General features: G+C 44.7%; 1 protein-coding gene across 1 annotated transcript in view; it reads left to right on the top strand.

The window, feature by feature from the left end:
- The window catches only part of LOC119436935 (potassium channel subfamily T member 1-like), a 596,918-nt gene that overhangs the window by 541,355 nt on the left and 42,369 nt on the right, over positions 1 to 13,194 (top strand). Inside the window, exons 6-12 of the mRNA XM_049660126.1 lie at positions 2,571 to 2,645; positions 4,702 to 4,785; positions 5,374 to 5,468; positions 5,983 to 6,331; positions 7,023 to 7,159; positions 9,543 to 9,606; positions 10,064 to 10,172. Of these exons, the coding sequence (XP_049516083.1) occupies positions 2,571 to 2,645; positions 4,702 to 4,785; positions 5,374 to 5,468; positions 5,983 to 6,331; positions 7,023 to 7,159; positions 9,543 to 9,606; positions 10,064 to 10,172 (913 nt within the window). The remainder of the gene's footprint in view (positions 1 to 2,570; positions 2,646 to 4,701; positions 4,786 to 5,373; positions 5,469 to 5,982; positions 6,332 to 7,022; positions 7,160 to 9,542; positions 9,607 to 10,063; positions 10,173 to 13,194) is intronic.

The following is a 13,194-nucleotide window of genomic DNA, read 5'->3' as shown; positions in this document are numbered from 1 at the left end:
ATTTTGCGCATTCTTGAGCGAAGTTACGCGTCGCGGCACTGGTCAACTGACTAAGGGGTGCTGGGAACGCTACGGCGGAAAGGGAGCCGGGAAGAGCTGCATAATTTGCGAACTTGGATTGCGTGTGCGGACCTCTTCCCCTTTCTGGAACGCCACAAGCTCCGCTCTTTGCCATTTCCGGACGCTTCAATCGAGATTACGCTATAATATTAGGCGCCAGTGTGTGCAAGAATTCATCATTCAAGATCAAAACCGTCATCAATATATGGTTTTCTGGAGAGCAGAACAAACCTCGCTGTTCAGATGCACATCAGCGAGAGCAACTCTAAGCAAGCAAACAAAAAAGTATCGTATGAGGCACCGCAGAACCATAGGCGCTGCACGGGCTACACCAGGCCGACATCCAGCTCACTTGCGATTATGGAAGGAAACAGGGAATTCAGGGAAAATAAAGAAGCAGCTGTCGGCGAGAGACGTATAGTACCTTTGGATACTATTAAATTAAGCACCCGCCGTGGATGCTCAGTGGCTATGGTGTTGGGCTGCTGAGCACGAGGTCGCGGGATCAAATCCCGGCCACGGCGGCCGCATTTCGTTAGGGGCGAAATGCGAAAACACCCGTGTACTTAGATTTAGGTGCACGTTAAAGAACCCCAGGTGGCCCAAATTTCCGGAGTCCCCCACTACGGCGTGCCTCATAATCAGATCGTGGTTTTGGCACGTAAAACCTCATAATTAATTATTCATTAAATTAAGCACACCACCGTGCTCAAACACTGCATAAAGCCGGGAAAATCACTTACGAGAGACCTAACTGCTCACAGTAGCACAAGCTAAATAAAGCACGAAAAAGACGCCCTTGCACATTGCTGCATTAAAGTGCGCACAGCACATGGAGCCGAGATTAAAAGGCAGGAGCTCTCGAAACACAAGAGGCCATACGAATTGGCCGACTTCGAAAGCTTCTCTTCGAGTTGTTTCTGCCGTGCAGTGGAAGCATACCAGTGCTTACAACCGGGACTAAAAAAATGCAGTTTCGCGCAGATTGCCAAGCCATAACAACGATGGTTAACGCATTATTACGCGCACTACCCTTCGCTCAATTTGGCGCAGTTTATCAGCTGCAGAAGACATTCGCAGCGGCGTGCAAACAATCTGCTTTGCAGAACCGGGGCTTCTTGCTTCCCTCTCTTCCCTATCCCTTCTTTTGTTTCCTGTCTTGTTGTTGCGCTTGTTTCCCAACAATTTGTCTCCTGTCCCCAGTATCGCTTAACTTCTTTCACCTCGATGCTGGTTTATTATGTGTTGCACACCGCAATGCGAAACTCCACCACGTCCTCGTGAGCCCATGCTGAACATAGCACGCTTGCTTTCCGTCGATGTCATTGTTGCCCAGTGGGTTGGAGCGTTAATTTTCGACAGTGAAGTTAACCAAGTTCGATACTGGCTGTATTTGCCTTCTTCAAACTTCTCATCTTATGTTGGCATCACGACTTGATGATGATAATTACGTGGGAGGTCAAACGGAGACGACCTCTGGAGACGCCACCAAGGCCGATGGAAAGTCGCTATAACAGTTGTCGACGTGCAAGTAACAGTCAATACACGACTGCTGAAAGGTTATGGCCGAGTGTTACTACGTACTATCGATGTTCCGTGTAAGTGTTCTTGCATTCATGGTGTTGTATTAGTGTAGTGGTGAGCGAGAAATGGTATGCACATAGCCCTAAATATAATAATTGCACATGCTCTGAGAAAGCAGTAATTTTGTTTAAAAAGAATGTATAAATAAACGCAGAAACTGGTAAACATGATATGGGGGTCGCACAGCGACAAAATTCTTAATTTATTTCGTTTTGTTTGTTTTGTCCGTTTGGCTCGGACTCATCTCTTGGCTACGTCAGTCCTGGGTCCTCATTGGGGTAATTACGCTTACGGCTAGACATGTCCGTTCGTTCTCGGTGTCTGGCCACATTTCACGCACCGAAACATCTGTGAAACCCGTGAGCTAGTCGCAACGTCCTATTACAGCGGCGGTGCGTGCACGGACCAGGCAAGTAGACCATATTTAGTTCCGAACCATAACGAACCATGCGGCGCAGAATTACGTAGACAAATGTAATAAAGAATGCGTGGTCGGAGGGTCTGTAAACGTATGAGTCACACTGTCGAGACACGTTTCACACTGTCAAAATACAGAAACGAGGGCACCGTAAGGAACACATTCATTCAAGGAACATAAACCATGGAGACGTCAACAGCGTGAATAATCTCCAAACTTCCCTGATCAACAACGGAACATCGCATAACAGGCCAGTGTCGTAGTATAATAAAGCTGGCAGTGAGTCAGCCTTGATGCCGCTGCTTTTCGCCACAGCCTATAGTCAAAATATTTCGTTAACTGGCTTTCCACAAGTATAAACCGTGTATAAGGGCGATGCACGACTTTATAGTCGATCATGAATCAATCGAAGGGAAGATTGTGTGTGTAAATAGCTTTATGTGTTTTTTCACTTCTAATGCGTTCAGCTTCATGAGTTCTCATCTCTGCTGTTCACTTTACTTTTCAGGGAAATATTTGGAGACAACTCCTGTCTTTCCGCTTCCTTCTGGAGATTGTCAACAATGTACCATTTATAGTCACTGTGAGTAACTACTCTTCTCTCTCCATTCCTGCTTCGTTGCTTTGCATGCCTGAGAGTATGATGCCGTCCGCACCACATAACGGTCATCTCATGCGTCATCGTTCAAGTGGAGCACATTACGAGAGGACGCGCAAACAGTGCATACGTTTCAAACGTGTCCAGAAGGGCCCCTTTTAGTTGCTTACTCGCCTGATATAATGCCAGCTTTTGCGATCAGCGTATCTCGTGGTATTCGAGACGCGAAGCACTCGGCAACTCAAAGAATGCTAATGGAGCAAGAAGCTATTTTTCTTCCGGCTCTCCAGAGCCGGCCGAATGCGCATACATTGTCCGGTATAATCTACTCTAAGTTGAATGCAATTTCGCTTTGGCCGTGACTAATAGTGAATGAAGTAGGGGGGATTTGACTTTACAACGATGCAACTATTCGCTCCGAAAACTTTGTCCCATATAACGCCGTGGTCTCCTCTGTCCAACCAGTCTGGCCTGTGCCTTTTGAGGCATCACCATCGTTGTAGGCTTGGAAGAACGCAGAGGAGATTCGGCGAATTCATGTGGTGGTTATTATTATTTTTATTACTGCTTCTTTAGACAACTGAGCCCTTCGCGGTCAGATGCGCATTTGCTGTTGCGTTGGCCTACAGAGCTACTGACAATTTTGCTTCTGCAATGCCGATACCTGAATCTCTTATCACTGAAAATGTTGCACACGCATATCTAACATTTTGCAAGAGACAAATGCATTCTCTTTATGTCTGCATTTCCTTCTGCTTTTGGTGACACGCGTGTAATATGCCAGCTTCTTCAAAACTTTTAGGACACAGCACTGAGAATGTTTATTACATCGGCGACTTCTTCTGTTAATATTTTCCTCCTCTTGTTCTAGTGCAGGGTTGCCAATCGGGCTCAGTCCTGATTAACCACCTTGCCTTTCACTTATCCTTTTCTCTCTCGCTCAAAACTATTTGGTGGAAATACTGAACAAAGCAGATTATAAAGCATTCCTGCCAAGGAAGAGAGAGAGAAACTGATATGCACGAGTCATCGTTATGAATTCACAACTAAGGGGAAAAAATGACTACGACACACCTTTTCAAATATATGTATATACGTAAATTAAGCATTCTTCCACACCGGCTAATGTTATTGTACCTTCATGCGCATTCAGGATTTGAACGAGTATAGCTAGAGCACACGTGCACACATCGACGCGCACTCATGCATGCACAGTGTGCGAGCATGTTGCTCATGCACGTGGTTTGAACTTCCTTTCTGTTGCCTAAGGTTGGGCTGCTACAATGTAGAGTGACTATGTTGTACGACATATCGGAATTTCTACAGTAAACCACAATGTTAAATATCTACAAATTAATCATCACTTTAAGTGCTTCAGTTACGCTTAGCCGAATACTTCGTCTCAATCACTCTTGGATTTTTCTATTTATTAGCCTCAAGCCACCTGCTCCGAATTTCTACTGCGTTCTACGGGGCACATTCAATGTAATACCATTGCATGCGTTAAAATTATCTTTCAGCATCTGCCGGTGGTGGTAGGAGCGGCGCTAGTGAACAGTCTTAAGCCCCATAAAGTGCATATTCATGCGCAAAGATTGATGAGATGACAGTCCTTAAATGGTATCGCGCCGCACGCCCCATGATCACACCGCGCGTTCGTTTTCTGCCGGTAGCACGTTGTCTTTCCTTTTACATAGGTACACTCAAAAAGACGCACACTAATAATTTTCCCGCTTCACTTTTAAGTGCATGAATTGACGTGTGTCATCGTTGGTTCCAGTACTTCTTATATTTGTTAGCTTACGACAGCAGCGTGTACGCGTGCGTTTTTGTTAATTTACTCTGCTACGTTTGTGTTTGCAAATTAGTGACACTGGTCCCCATACAAATGTTGAATGTATATATGTGTGTAAGGGGGTCTCGGCATTCGGCGGAGTGATGCATTCTTATTTCCTGGGCCAGAAACTGATCTCTGTGCTTTGCTTACAAAAAAAAAATTCGCTCTCATCTTATTCATCGTCCTTTTGTTGTTTTCTTGCAGATATTTTATGCACCTTTACGGAATGTATTTATACCAGTGTTTCTTAACTGTTGGCTTGCGAAGTTTGTACTCGAAAACATGTTTGTAAGTATATACAATATTCTCTCTTATTTGCTGCAGTTTGATCTTGTCTCATCGAGCATGTAGACTGTAGCCATGACAGAAACTAATGCAAACTCGACATTCAATTCGCGAATCAACCTGTGTAATATGGGCTGGCAAAAAACGTCGCCTCGAGGCTCTTTCATAGCGACATGTAACTCTCGGAACGGTTTCAACAACTCGAGTTTGCGCTTTTATGGCGCTTTTCGTCACTCTGCTCTCTAATTGAGTCTGAACAACAACTTCTTAGCCCAACGCGCATGCCCTCGACCGTTTTCTTTTTTTAATTTTTCTAAGCAATATTGAAGATGACGCGTTCTCTAAGCTCCAATAGCTTCTATCAATGCGTTTAATGATACACTACTAGCATGGCGTGAAATGCGAAGTTAAGCGGGAACGCCTCTAACGTGTATACGATTGCTTGAGGCTGTGATGTGGCGTTGCTCCGTGTAACCGGTCGTTAACCGTGCTGTATCCCCAATAGACGCCCTCTATGCGATGTATAGTGACGCCTCGCCACGCGTTACCTCGTGAGTCCGAGTGACGCAGTTTTCCCACTTGTCTTTCCAGAACGATTTACATCGAGCCCTTCAGAAGTCCCAGTCCGCACTCTCACAGCGGCTGCTCATCCTCACCGCCACCTTACTCTGCCTCATATTCACTAGGTGAGCGAATGAATCGCACGCAAGTTTCAGGCGTATAAGTAATCACGCCTGAGTCGTATACCCGAAGGCGCACTGCTCAGAGCGGTAGGCCCTATAGTATACGGGTGCGAACCTATATAAGGTTTTGTAGAGTACTTTTCTCGCGAAACCGCTGCGGTTTTAGGAAACCTGTACGATGTGTTATGAAATACGACGAACATGCGCCTGTATTTCTCCGAACGTATTCAAATCAGTTAATAGCCCATAACATCCATCGCTGTGAAACTGCTGCTGCATAAGGGATGGTGAAAATGTAGTACGTGCTTTGTGAGGACAATGTTTTGCTTACTTGCTGTGCATGTAATCACTGATTGTGAACAATGACGGAATCATTATATTTGTGAACGTTATTTTCCTCATTTCCGGCCGCGGCGGCAGCATTCTGATGGGGCGGAGAATTTCCTTCTGTTGTTCTCAGTATAGAAACAAACGAAAGTTGGCGTATCGCGGCGTTAATATGTTGCGTTTGCTGCAGCGTGTGCGGGTTCCAGCACTTTCAAAGGGCCGGCGTGGAGCACGTGGACCTGTTCGAGAGCTTCTACTTCGTGGTGGTGACGCTTTCCACGGTGGGCTACGGCGACTTCAAGCCAGACGTTTGGCCGTCGCAGCTTTTCATGGTGGCGATGATCTGCGCGGCGCTCATAGTGCTGCCGACGCAGTTCGAACAGCTCGCCTACACCTGGATGGAGCGTCAGAAGCTGGGCGGCACCTACAGCATGCATCGCGCCCAGAGCGAGCGCCACGTGGTAGTCTGCTCCACCACGCTGCGCGCCGACACCGTCATGGACTTCCTCAACGAGTTCTACGCGCACCCGCTCCTACAGGTGCAGCGAAAGAAACACACCTCGCTTGGCGTATATAGTTGTCCGCCACGCCCGCTCGTCTCTCTTATTTCATTTGATGATAACTTGCCTCGTGGCTAGCGACCGCTGTGTTGCATGCAACACAGCGGTCGCTAGGTACTTCTGCAGGTCTATCAGGCAGAACGTTTTTTTAGATGCCAGTGAAGCATCCTGCACGTGTTAGCGGTGAATCTGAAGTATTCACGAGGCTTTAAATTTGTACTTTGCTTCGGTATCTTAATTACAGTCGTTGTTGTTGCCTGCAGACAAGTCAAATTTTGCATACTCTATGCATCTGTTGATGAGTTTGACTTTTTGTGAAAGGTGTGTGTGAAGTTAACCTTGTAATAATTAGCCGCCGCACTCTTTGTTTTGTTTCGGGAAATTGAAACCCCCATGGGAGCAGTGTCAGCTGAAAACAACTCAGCTTATGCAACAGCATCTTTTTGCTGAGATAGCGAAGAACTGCATATGGGAGAAAGCTGAAGAGGCGTGAGAGAAGGCAATGAATTCCTTGCGATAAAGTCTGATTTTGTTTTGCAAGAACCGCAAGTTCTCGTCATACAAGCTCGTGTATAGTACAGGTTATTGTGTGCTACTAGTTCAGTAACTGCAGATTCTTTTAGTTCAGTAAAGCGCATTGTTTTTTTTTTCCTTCGGCGACACTACGCAGGACTATTACGTCGTACTTCTGTCGCCGTGCGAAGTGGACGCTACGATGAAGATGATTCTTCAAATACCGATGTGGGCGCAGAGGGTCATCTACATTCAGGGTTCTGCGCTCAAGGACACCGACCTCACTAGAGCCAGGTATATACGGGTGATTTGCACGAAGACGTGCCTTTGTTCAAAGCATTCGCTTCCTGCGTATGCCAAATGAGCGAAAGCGTTCGTGTGCATGAGTTCGCTAAGCCACTACTGCAATTTGTTCATGAGGAGTGCATCCCCGCTTTTATTTAAATAAACATCTATACCACAAGGCAGCTTCACGAAAATAAAAAACGAAGAAAAAAAGAATTGCAGCTCGTTGCTTTGTGCACCTGCGAAGTTCACATTTCGCTCTTCTCACACGCCATGAACTTGCCGATGCTGAGAACTAATATTGTGTCGAAGTTTCTGATACTATTCAAGTGGCACTAATGAGCAAAATAAGTTGACTTGTATTAGTAAATTAAGCTTCTACAATACAAAAAAGTCACTTCTACATTGAGAGGAGGTTTTATAAGCCAGAAAACACGAAAAGACAAAAAATAACGAAATACGGTTGACGACGCCACCAACTGGCCGTGACATCATGCATTTAAACGGCGTCTGCTCGGACTTAGTTAACTTGTTATCGATAACGATGAATTATATCGTATTCTAAAAGAGCCAAAGGCCGAACTTAGCACGTTTTGAAACCTTTTTGCCGCGGCACAACTATCCAAATACGAAAAAAAAAACATTTTAAAAAAACCTTGGAATTCGTGACGTCACACTAACGTGCCGGCGCGATTCATCAGTGTGACGAAGCTTCAAACTAAGGCTTCGGCGCGGAATAAGAAATATAGATATATATGGAAGTTTGGCCTTAATTTTCGGTTATAATAATCAACCCGTTATCGCGAAATTTACGAAAATATATAGTTTTGATAAAAAATAAAATACTTTATCACTCTAGATTGATTGAGTGTTTCTGTCTTTTGTGTCCCTTTAATAAACTATGCTTACGGCACCTGCGCTGTGCACGAGCGCGAGAAACCAAAGCGCACTTGAGCTGTTCCCATAAATGCGATAGGCCATGCGGCGTTCCTCCGCGTACGTAACTCTCCGTGTACGTTACTTCTTGCGCCGAATAGCGATACTTCTACCGTGCCGTAAACATTAAAGCTCGCGGTGTCTAGCACACATATACGGGAATGTGACCATTTCGGATGAAAGTGTGTAATATAAATGCGGGGCCATAGCGAGATGGCGTACGCACCTTTGCCAAGCTTCATCATTACTGACACTGACGCTGCGCATTAAAGCGTTCCGAAGGCTTAATTTCTCGCGGCAGCTTGAGGGAATGACTAGACGCATTTTCTTACCGCGCGTATCCGCAGAGCTAAGTGAAAGCACGGGCACTATGCCTGGCGCATGAGCGGACAAGGGGGTAAAAAAAAAGAACTGCAATGAGGAATAAGCTTCAAGAACGGCCTTTGCATTTTTTTTTCACCCTCGATGCAACGTAAACGTTTTTCAGAGTTTAGCAAAGCGCTTCAGCAAAGATCGTTTTCTTTCTTTTTTTTTGTTTTTTAGTATGTGTGTGTGTGCGTGCGTGCGTGCGCGTGTGTGTGTGTGTGTGTGTGTGTGTGTGTGTGTGTGTGTGTGTGTGTGTGTGTGTGTGTGTGTGTGTGTGTGTGTGTGTGTGTGTGTGCGCGTGTGTGCGCGTGTGTGCGCGTGTGTGCGTGCGTGCGTGCGTGCGTGCGTGCGTGCGTGTGTGCGTGTGTGCGTGTGTGCGTGTGTGCGTGTGTGTGTGTGTGTGTGTGTGTGTGTGTGTGTGTGTGTGTGTGTGTGTGTGTGTGTGTGTGTGTGTGTGTGTGTGTGTGCTGCGAGTACCTCTGGGTAATTTCATACACGTTTCTTTTCAAGGTTATTACTTGTACTTCTTTGTTCTTGTGTCACAGTGCATGCTTTTAATGACAGAGGCGAACGTTTCGGTTCGTTTGCTACAGAGACGTCCCCAGCGCAAGAAAACTGGGTTATATATATATATATATATATATATATATATATATAGTTAAAATAATTGAAGCACGTAGGAAAAACATAACAGGACGTTACTGACGTCAGTAAAGTCCTGTTATGTGTTTTTCCTACGTGCTTCTATTTGTTGAACTACTTCTGTGCCGGCTCCTGTGGTTCTTTGCTTCACTGATATATATATATATATATATATATATATATATAGCATTTCCTGAGGGCCCGACTTTTGTGTGTTCTCTCTGCTTGTGAAGTTCGTCGACAACAAAACAATAGAAAAATGTGTTCTCGCGTCGTTTCTTTTCTCTAGAACTGCTCAGTACTGAGAGTAGCGCCGGCGTGAATTGCAAAAAAAAAAGTGTGTTAGCATTTTTTTTTCCTTTTCACTTTCCAACAGTGTTTGTTGCGTGCGCTAACTCCTCATTTTTTTTTCCTTTTCTTTTTTTTTCTTCCACTCACCGACACGCAGAATGAATGCAGCCGAGGCGTGCTTCATGCTGGCAGCCCGAAATTACGCCGACCTCGCAGCCGCCGTAAGATTCATTTTCCTCTTCTTTCTTTTTTTTCTTCTTTTTTTAAACACTTTCTGCAGCTATGTCTTCAGCCACTGCTTGCCGAGAACTCCAACTGCGCACACGGTTCACGCGTTGTAAATCCGTGTGTGCGCAAACCGCAGAGGAAAATTTCGTTTTCCCAAGTGTGCAAAAAAGAAAGAGAGAAAAAAAAAAGATTATTGAAGACAGACAAACCAATATGCGGTATATATTATTCTCATCATACGAGAAACGAAGCGAGCATTTCATTTAGTGCGTCGTTATAATAATTGAGGTTTGTACCGCGGACGTCTAGCGAAGCACTCATGGCGTAAAAGATAACGAGGTCCGTGATGATTGTTATGAAGCTGTGGACGGAAATGAAAATGATGATGACGAGCAGGGAAGTGGGGTTGTTGGTGATTGTCGCGTTCTCTCTCTGGGTCGCTCCTTTCAGGACCAGCACACCATCTTGCGGTCGTGGGCAGTACGCGACTTCGCACCAAATGTTCCGCAGTACATTCAAATATTCCGTCCAGAGAATAAAGTGCACGTGGCCTTCGCGGGTAAGTGCTGACACCAGAGACTCGCCGAGCCTATAATGCATGCGCCCGTACGCATGTGCGGGTGCCTGCGTGTGTGCGTTTCTGGGTGAACCCACGATCTGTGTGTGCAATGAATACACAACGAGCAAGAAGAGGCGGTCATCGCGCAAGAGCAAAAAAAAATAAGTGTATGATGCAATATTACAAATCACAATCCTTTATATATATATATATATATATATATATATATATATATTGTGTTCTAATATTGCTCCCGCGATGACGATATACCGGGTGTTCAAAATTAAGCTTTAGGGAATTTTTAGAAATCGCCTGTGGCAGGTAGCATAATTCTTATCATTGAGCTAGGTCATTCCACGAGGCGGACATTAGTAGCACGAGAAATCTAATCACATATTCAACTAATTAAGAAAAATTGACTAAGGAACTTCTCGGTTAATTACTTTAGGACACATATTGCAATTTACGAATTGTATAGCCGTTGAGCTTGTCAGGCGTATCCACTTGGAATGAATTTACAGAATTGCACCAGCTTGAAGATATGCGCCATCAAACTCGCCATAAAAATGCACTGTTCTTGCACTTACTTCTTACCAAAATGCTGCTGTATACATTGAAGCACAAAAGTAACTGGAACACCCATGTATTTCGTTCCACACTTTGGAAAATGATATCGCGAAACTGGTGTCCTCCTGGAAATTCATTTCAAGTGCATGCGTCTTGAAAACTCACCGGCTACAATTAGTAAATTGCAATATGTGTCGTAAAGTAATTGGCTAAGAGGTTCATTAGTTAATTTTTGTTAATTAGTGGTATGTGTCTTTTGATTTCTCGTGCTACTAATGTCCGCCTGTTCGAAATAACCCAGCTCAATGATAAGAATCACGGTATGTGCCACAGGCGATTTCTAAAAATTCCGTAAAGCTTAATTTTGAACACTCTGTATATGTACAGGGCGGTTCTCGAATAATGCCTCCTCAACGCAGGTAGTTATTCGAGTACTTGAAAATGAATCATGAGCATGCACGCTGTTGCTATGGCCACTTGCAATCGCATTACTGATGTATACTATCCGCTCAGTTTGACCAACAACGTGAAAACGCGTGGCAAAGTCGTCGCGCGTTGTAGCTCATACTGAGCGCGATAGTACTTGCAAGTGAAACAGTTCGACGTCTTGAGCGGCATTTCTGGGACAGCCACCTTTTGTTACAATCTTAAAATCTCTGTAAATCACTGTAAGCGCTGCTTAATTTTCTTTTTTTTCGTACCTCGCCTCACGTGACCAGTTATTACGTGGGAACGTATACGTACTCTCCGTGTAAACAAAATCAGGAAAGAATGAAAAACATTTGGCGCTCGAATCACTTCAGAGGTGCGATGCGTATCCGCTCTACTGCCGATTGGTTAGCATGAAACAGTGCCCAACACTCCCGGGCACCGAATCACGCAAATTTCCCAAGCACTGGCGAACAGAGAAACCCCGTTCAAATTTCTAGTTGGTTCTGTCATCAATAGCGCTATTTTGGCCCGGGGCTTTAGTCATTTCTGCTCCGTTATAAGCGGGTTGCTGTGCAAATATTGGGGCAGAGAGTATCTCGGCTTCTCTATTTCCCTACATTAAACAACTAATATGAATACATCAATTAATACTAATAAAGTAATAAATAGAAAGTGACAATGAAGTTTATCATAATAAAGAGAATGATCCCGTAAGAGTAGAGATCACTCAACATCTAATATCTGCCCGCGCCGCCACCAAATGCTCGTCTTTAGCGGCTGGTGTTATAGTGCTCCACTTACATATATCACAGGTCCATACACACATAACTCAGTTCAAGGTCAGCCACTCTTTGTAGATCTGACCCCACAATAACTGCTTGTCTGATTCTGACTCGTCTCAGTGCGTTCCAATGGTGCACATATATACAGTGGTCTTTTTTTTTTAATTCGAACGCTTTTTTTTTAAATTCTTAAAAAACTTACTCGATTCACATTAGTACAGATGCATTATCTCTCCAGGCGGACAACATGTGCAAAAAAACAACAACGCAATCAATTGACTAATTAATCTAATTACAACAATTGAATTTCTAATTGCAAACTTTACGGCACACCTTTATATTGTAAATAATATTGGTTGCACCGCGAAGCGCGGCTCGCGGTGCAACTGCGCTATGACGTAGTGGTGTGGCGTAAAATAAAGCTTCGCCATACGGCGCGATAAAACGGTCTGTCTCGGCCCTGCTGCTGAAGTGGCTATGAGTCATATCGGGAGTTGCGCAAAGTGCCAATCCGAACCAGCTCGTGGGAAGAGAGGGAAGTGCGACGGCAGCTTCATTTTAGATCACACGTTTACATCACGCAGGGGTCAGACGGGATGCCGAGGCTCGTGGTACCGCGTGCGCAATCAGGGAAATTGAATAAGTGATTTGACGCCACTTATTGCTGCCTGCATGCTGAAGACAAAGATAACGTTCAATAGCCTGGCATGGAAACAAGAATTTACGATCGCCAGTCAGCCTCTGGAGTGTGTACAGGAGTACTTTTATCTAGGTCAATTACTCACAGGCGACACTGATCGTGAGAAAGAAATTTACAGAATAAAAATGGGTTGAAGTGCATACAGCAGACATTACCAAATCTTGACTGGGAGCTTGCCTCTGTGGTTGAAAAGAAAAATGTACAATCATTGCATTCTACCGGTGCTAACATATGGAGCAGAAACTTGGAGGTTAACAAAGAAGCTCGAGAACAAGTTAAGGACCGCAAAATGAGCGATGGAACGAAAAATGTTAGGCCTAACGTTAAAAGACAGGAAGAGAGCGGTGTGGATCAGAGAACAAATGGGGATAGCCGATATCCTAGTTGACATTAAGCGGAAGAAATGGAGCTTGGCAGGCCATGTAATGTGTAAAGTCGATAACCGGTGGACCTTTAGACTTACAGAATGGGGGCCAAGGGAAGAGAAGCACAGTCGAGGACGGCCGAAAATTTGGTGGGTTGATGAAATTAGAAAAATTTG

This window comes from Dermacentor silvarum, chromosome 1 (genome assembly GCF_013339745.2).
Source record: "Dermacentor silvarum isolate Dsil-2018 chromosome 1, BIME_Dsil_1.4, whole genome shotgun sequence".
NCBI classification, from domain to species: domain Eukaryota; kingdom Metazoa; phylum Arthropoda; class Arachnida; order Ixodida; family Ixodidae; genus Dermacentor; species Dermacentor silvarum.
The sequence above is the reverse complement of the archived record's forward strand: the minus strand, read 5'-3'. Positions and strand labels throughout refer to the sequence as shown.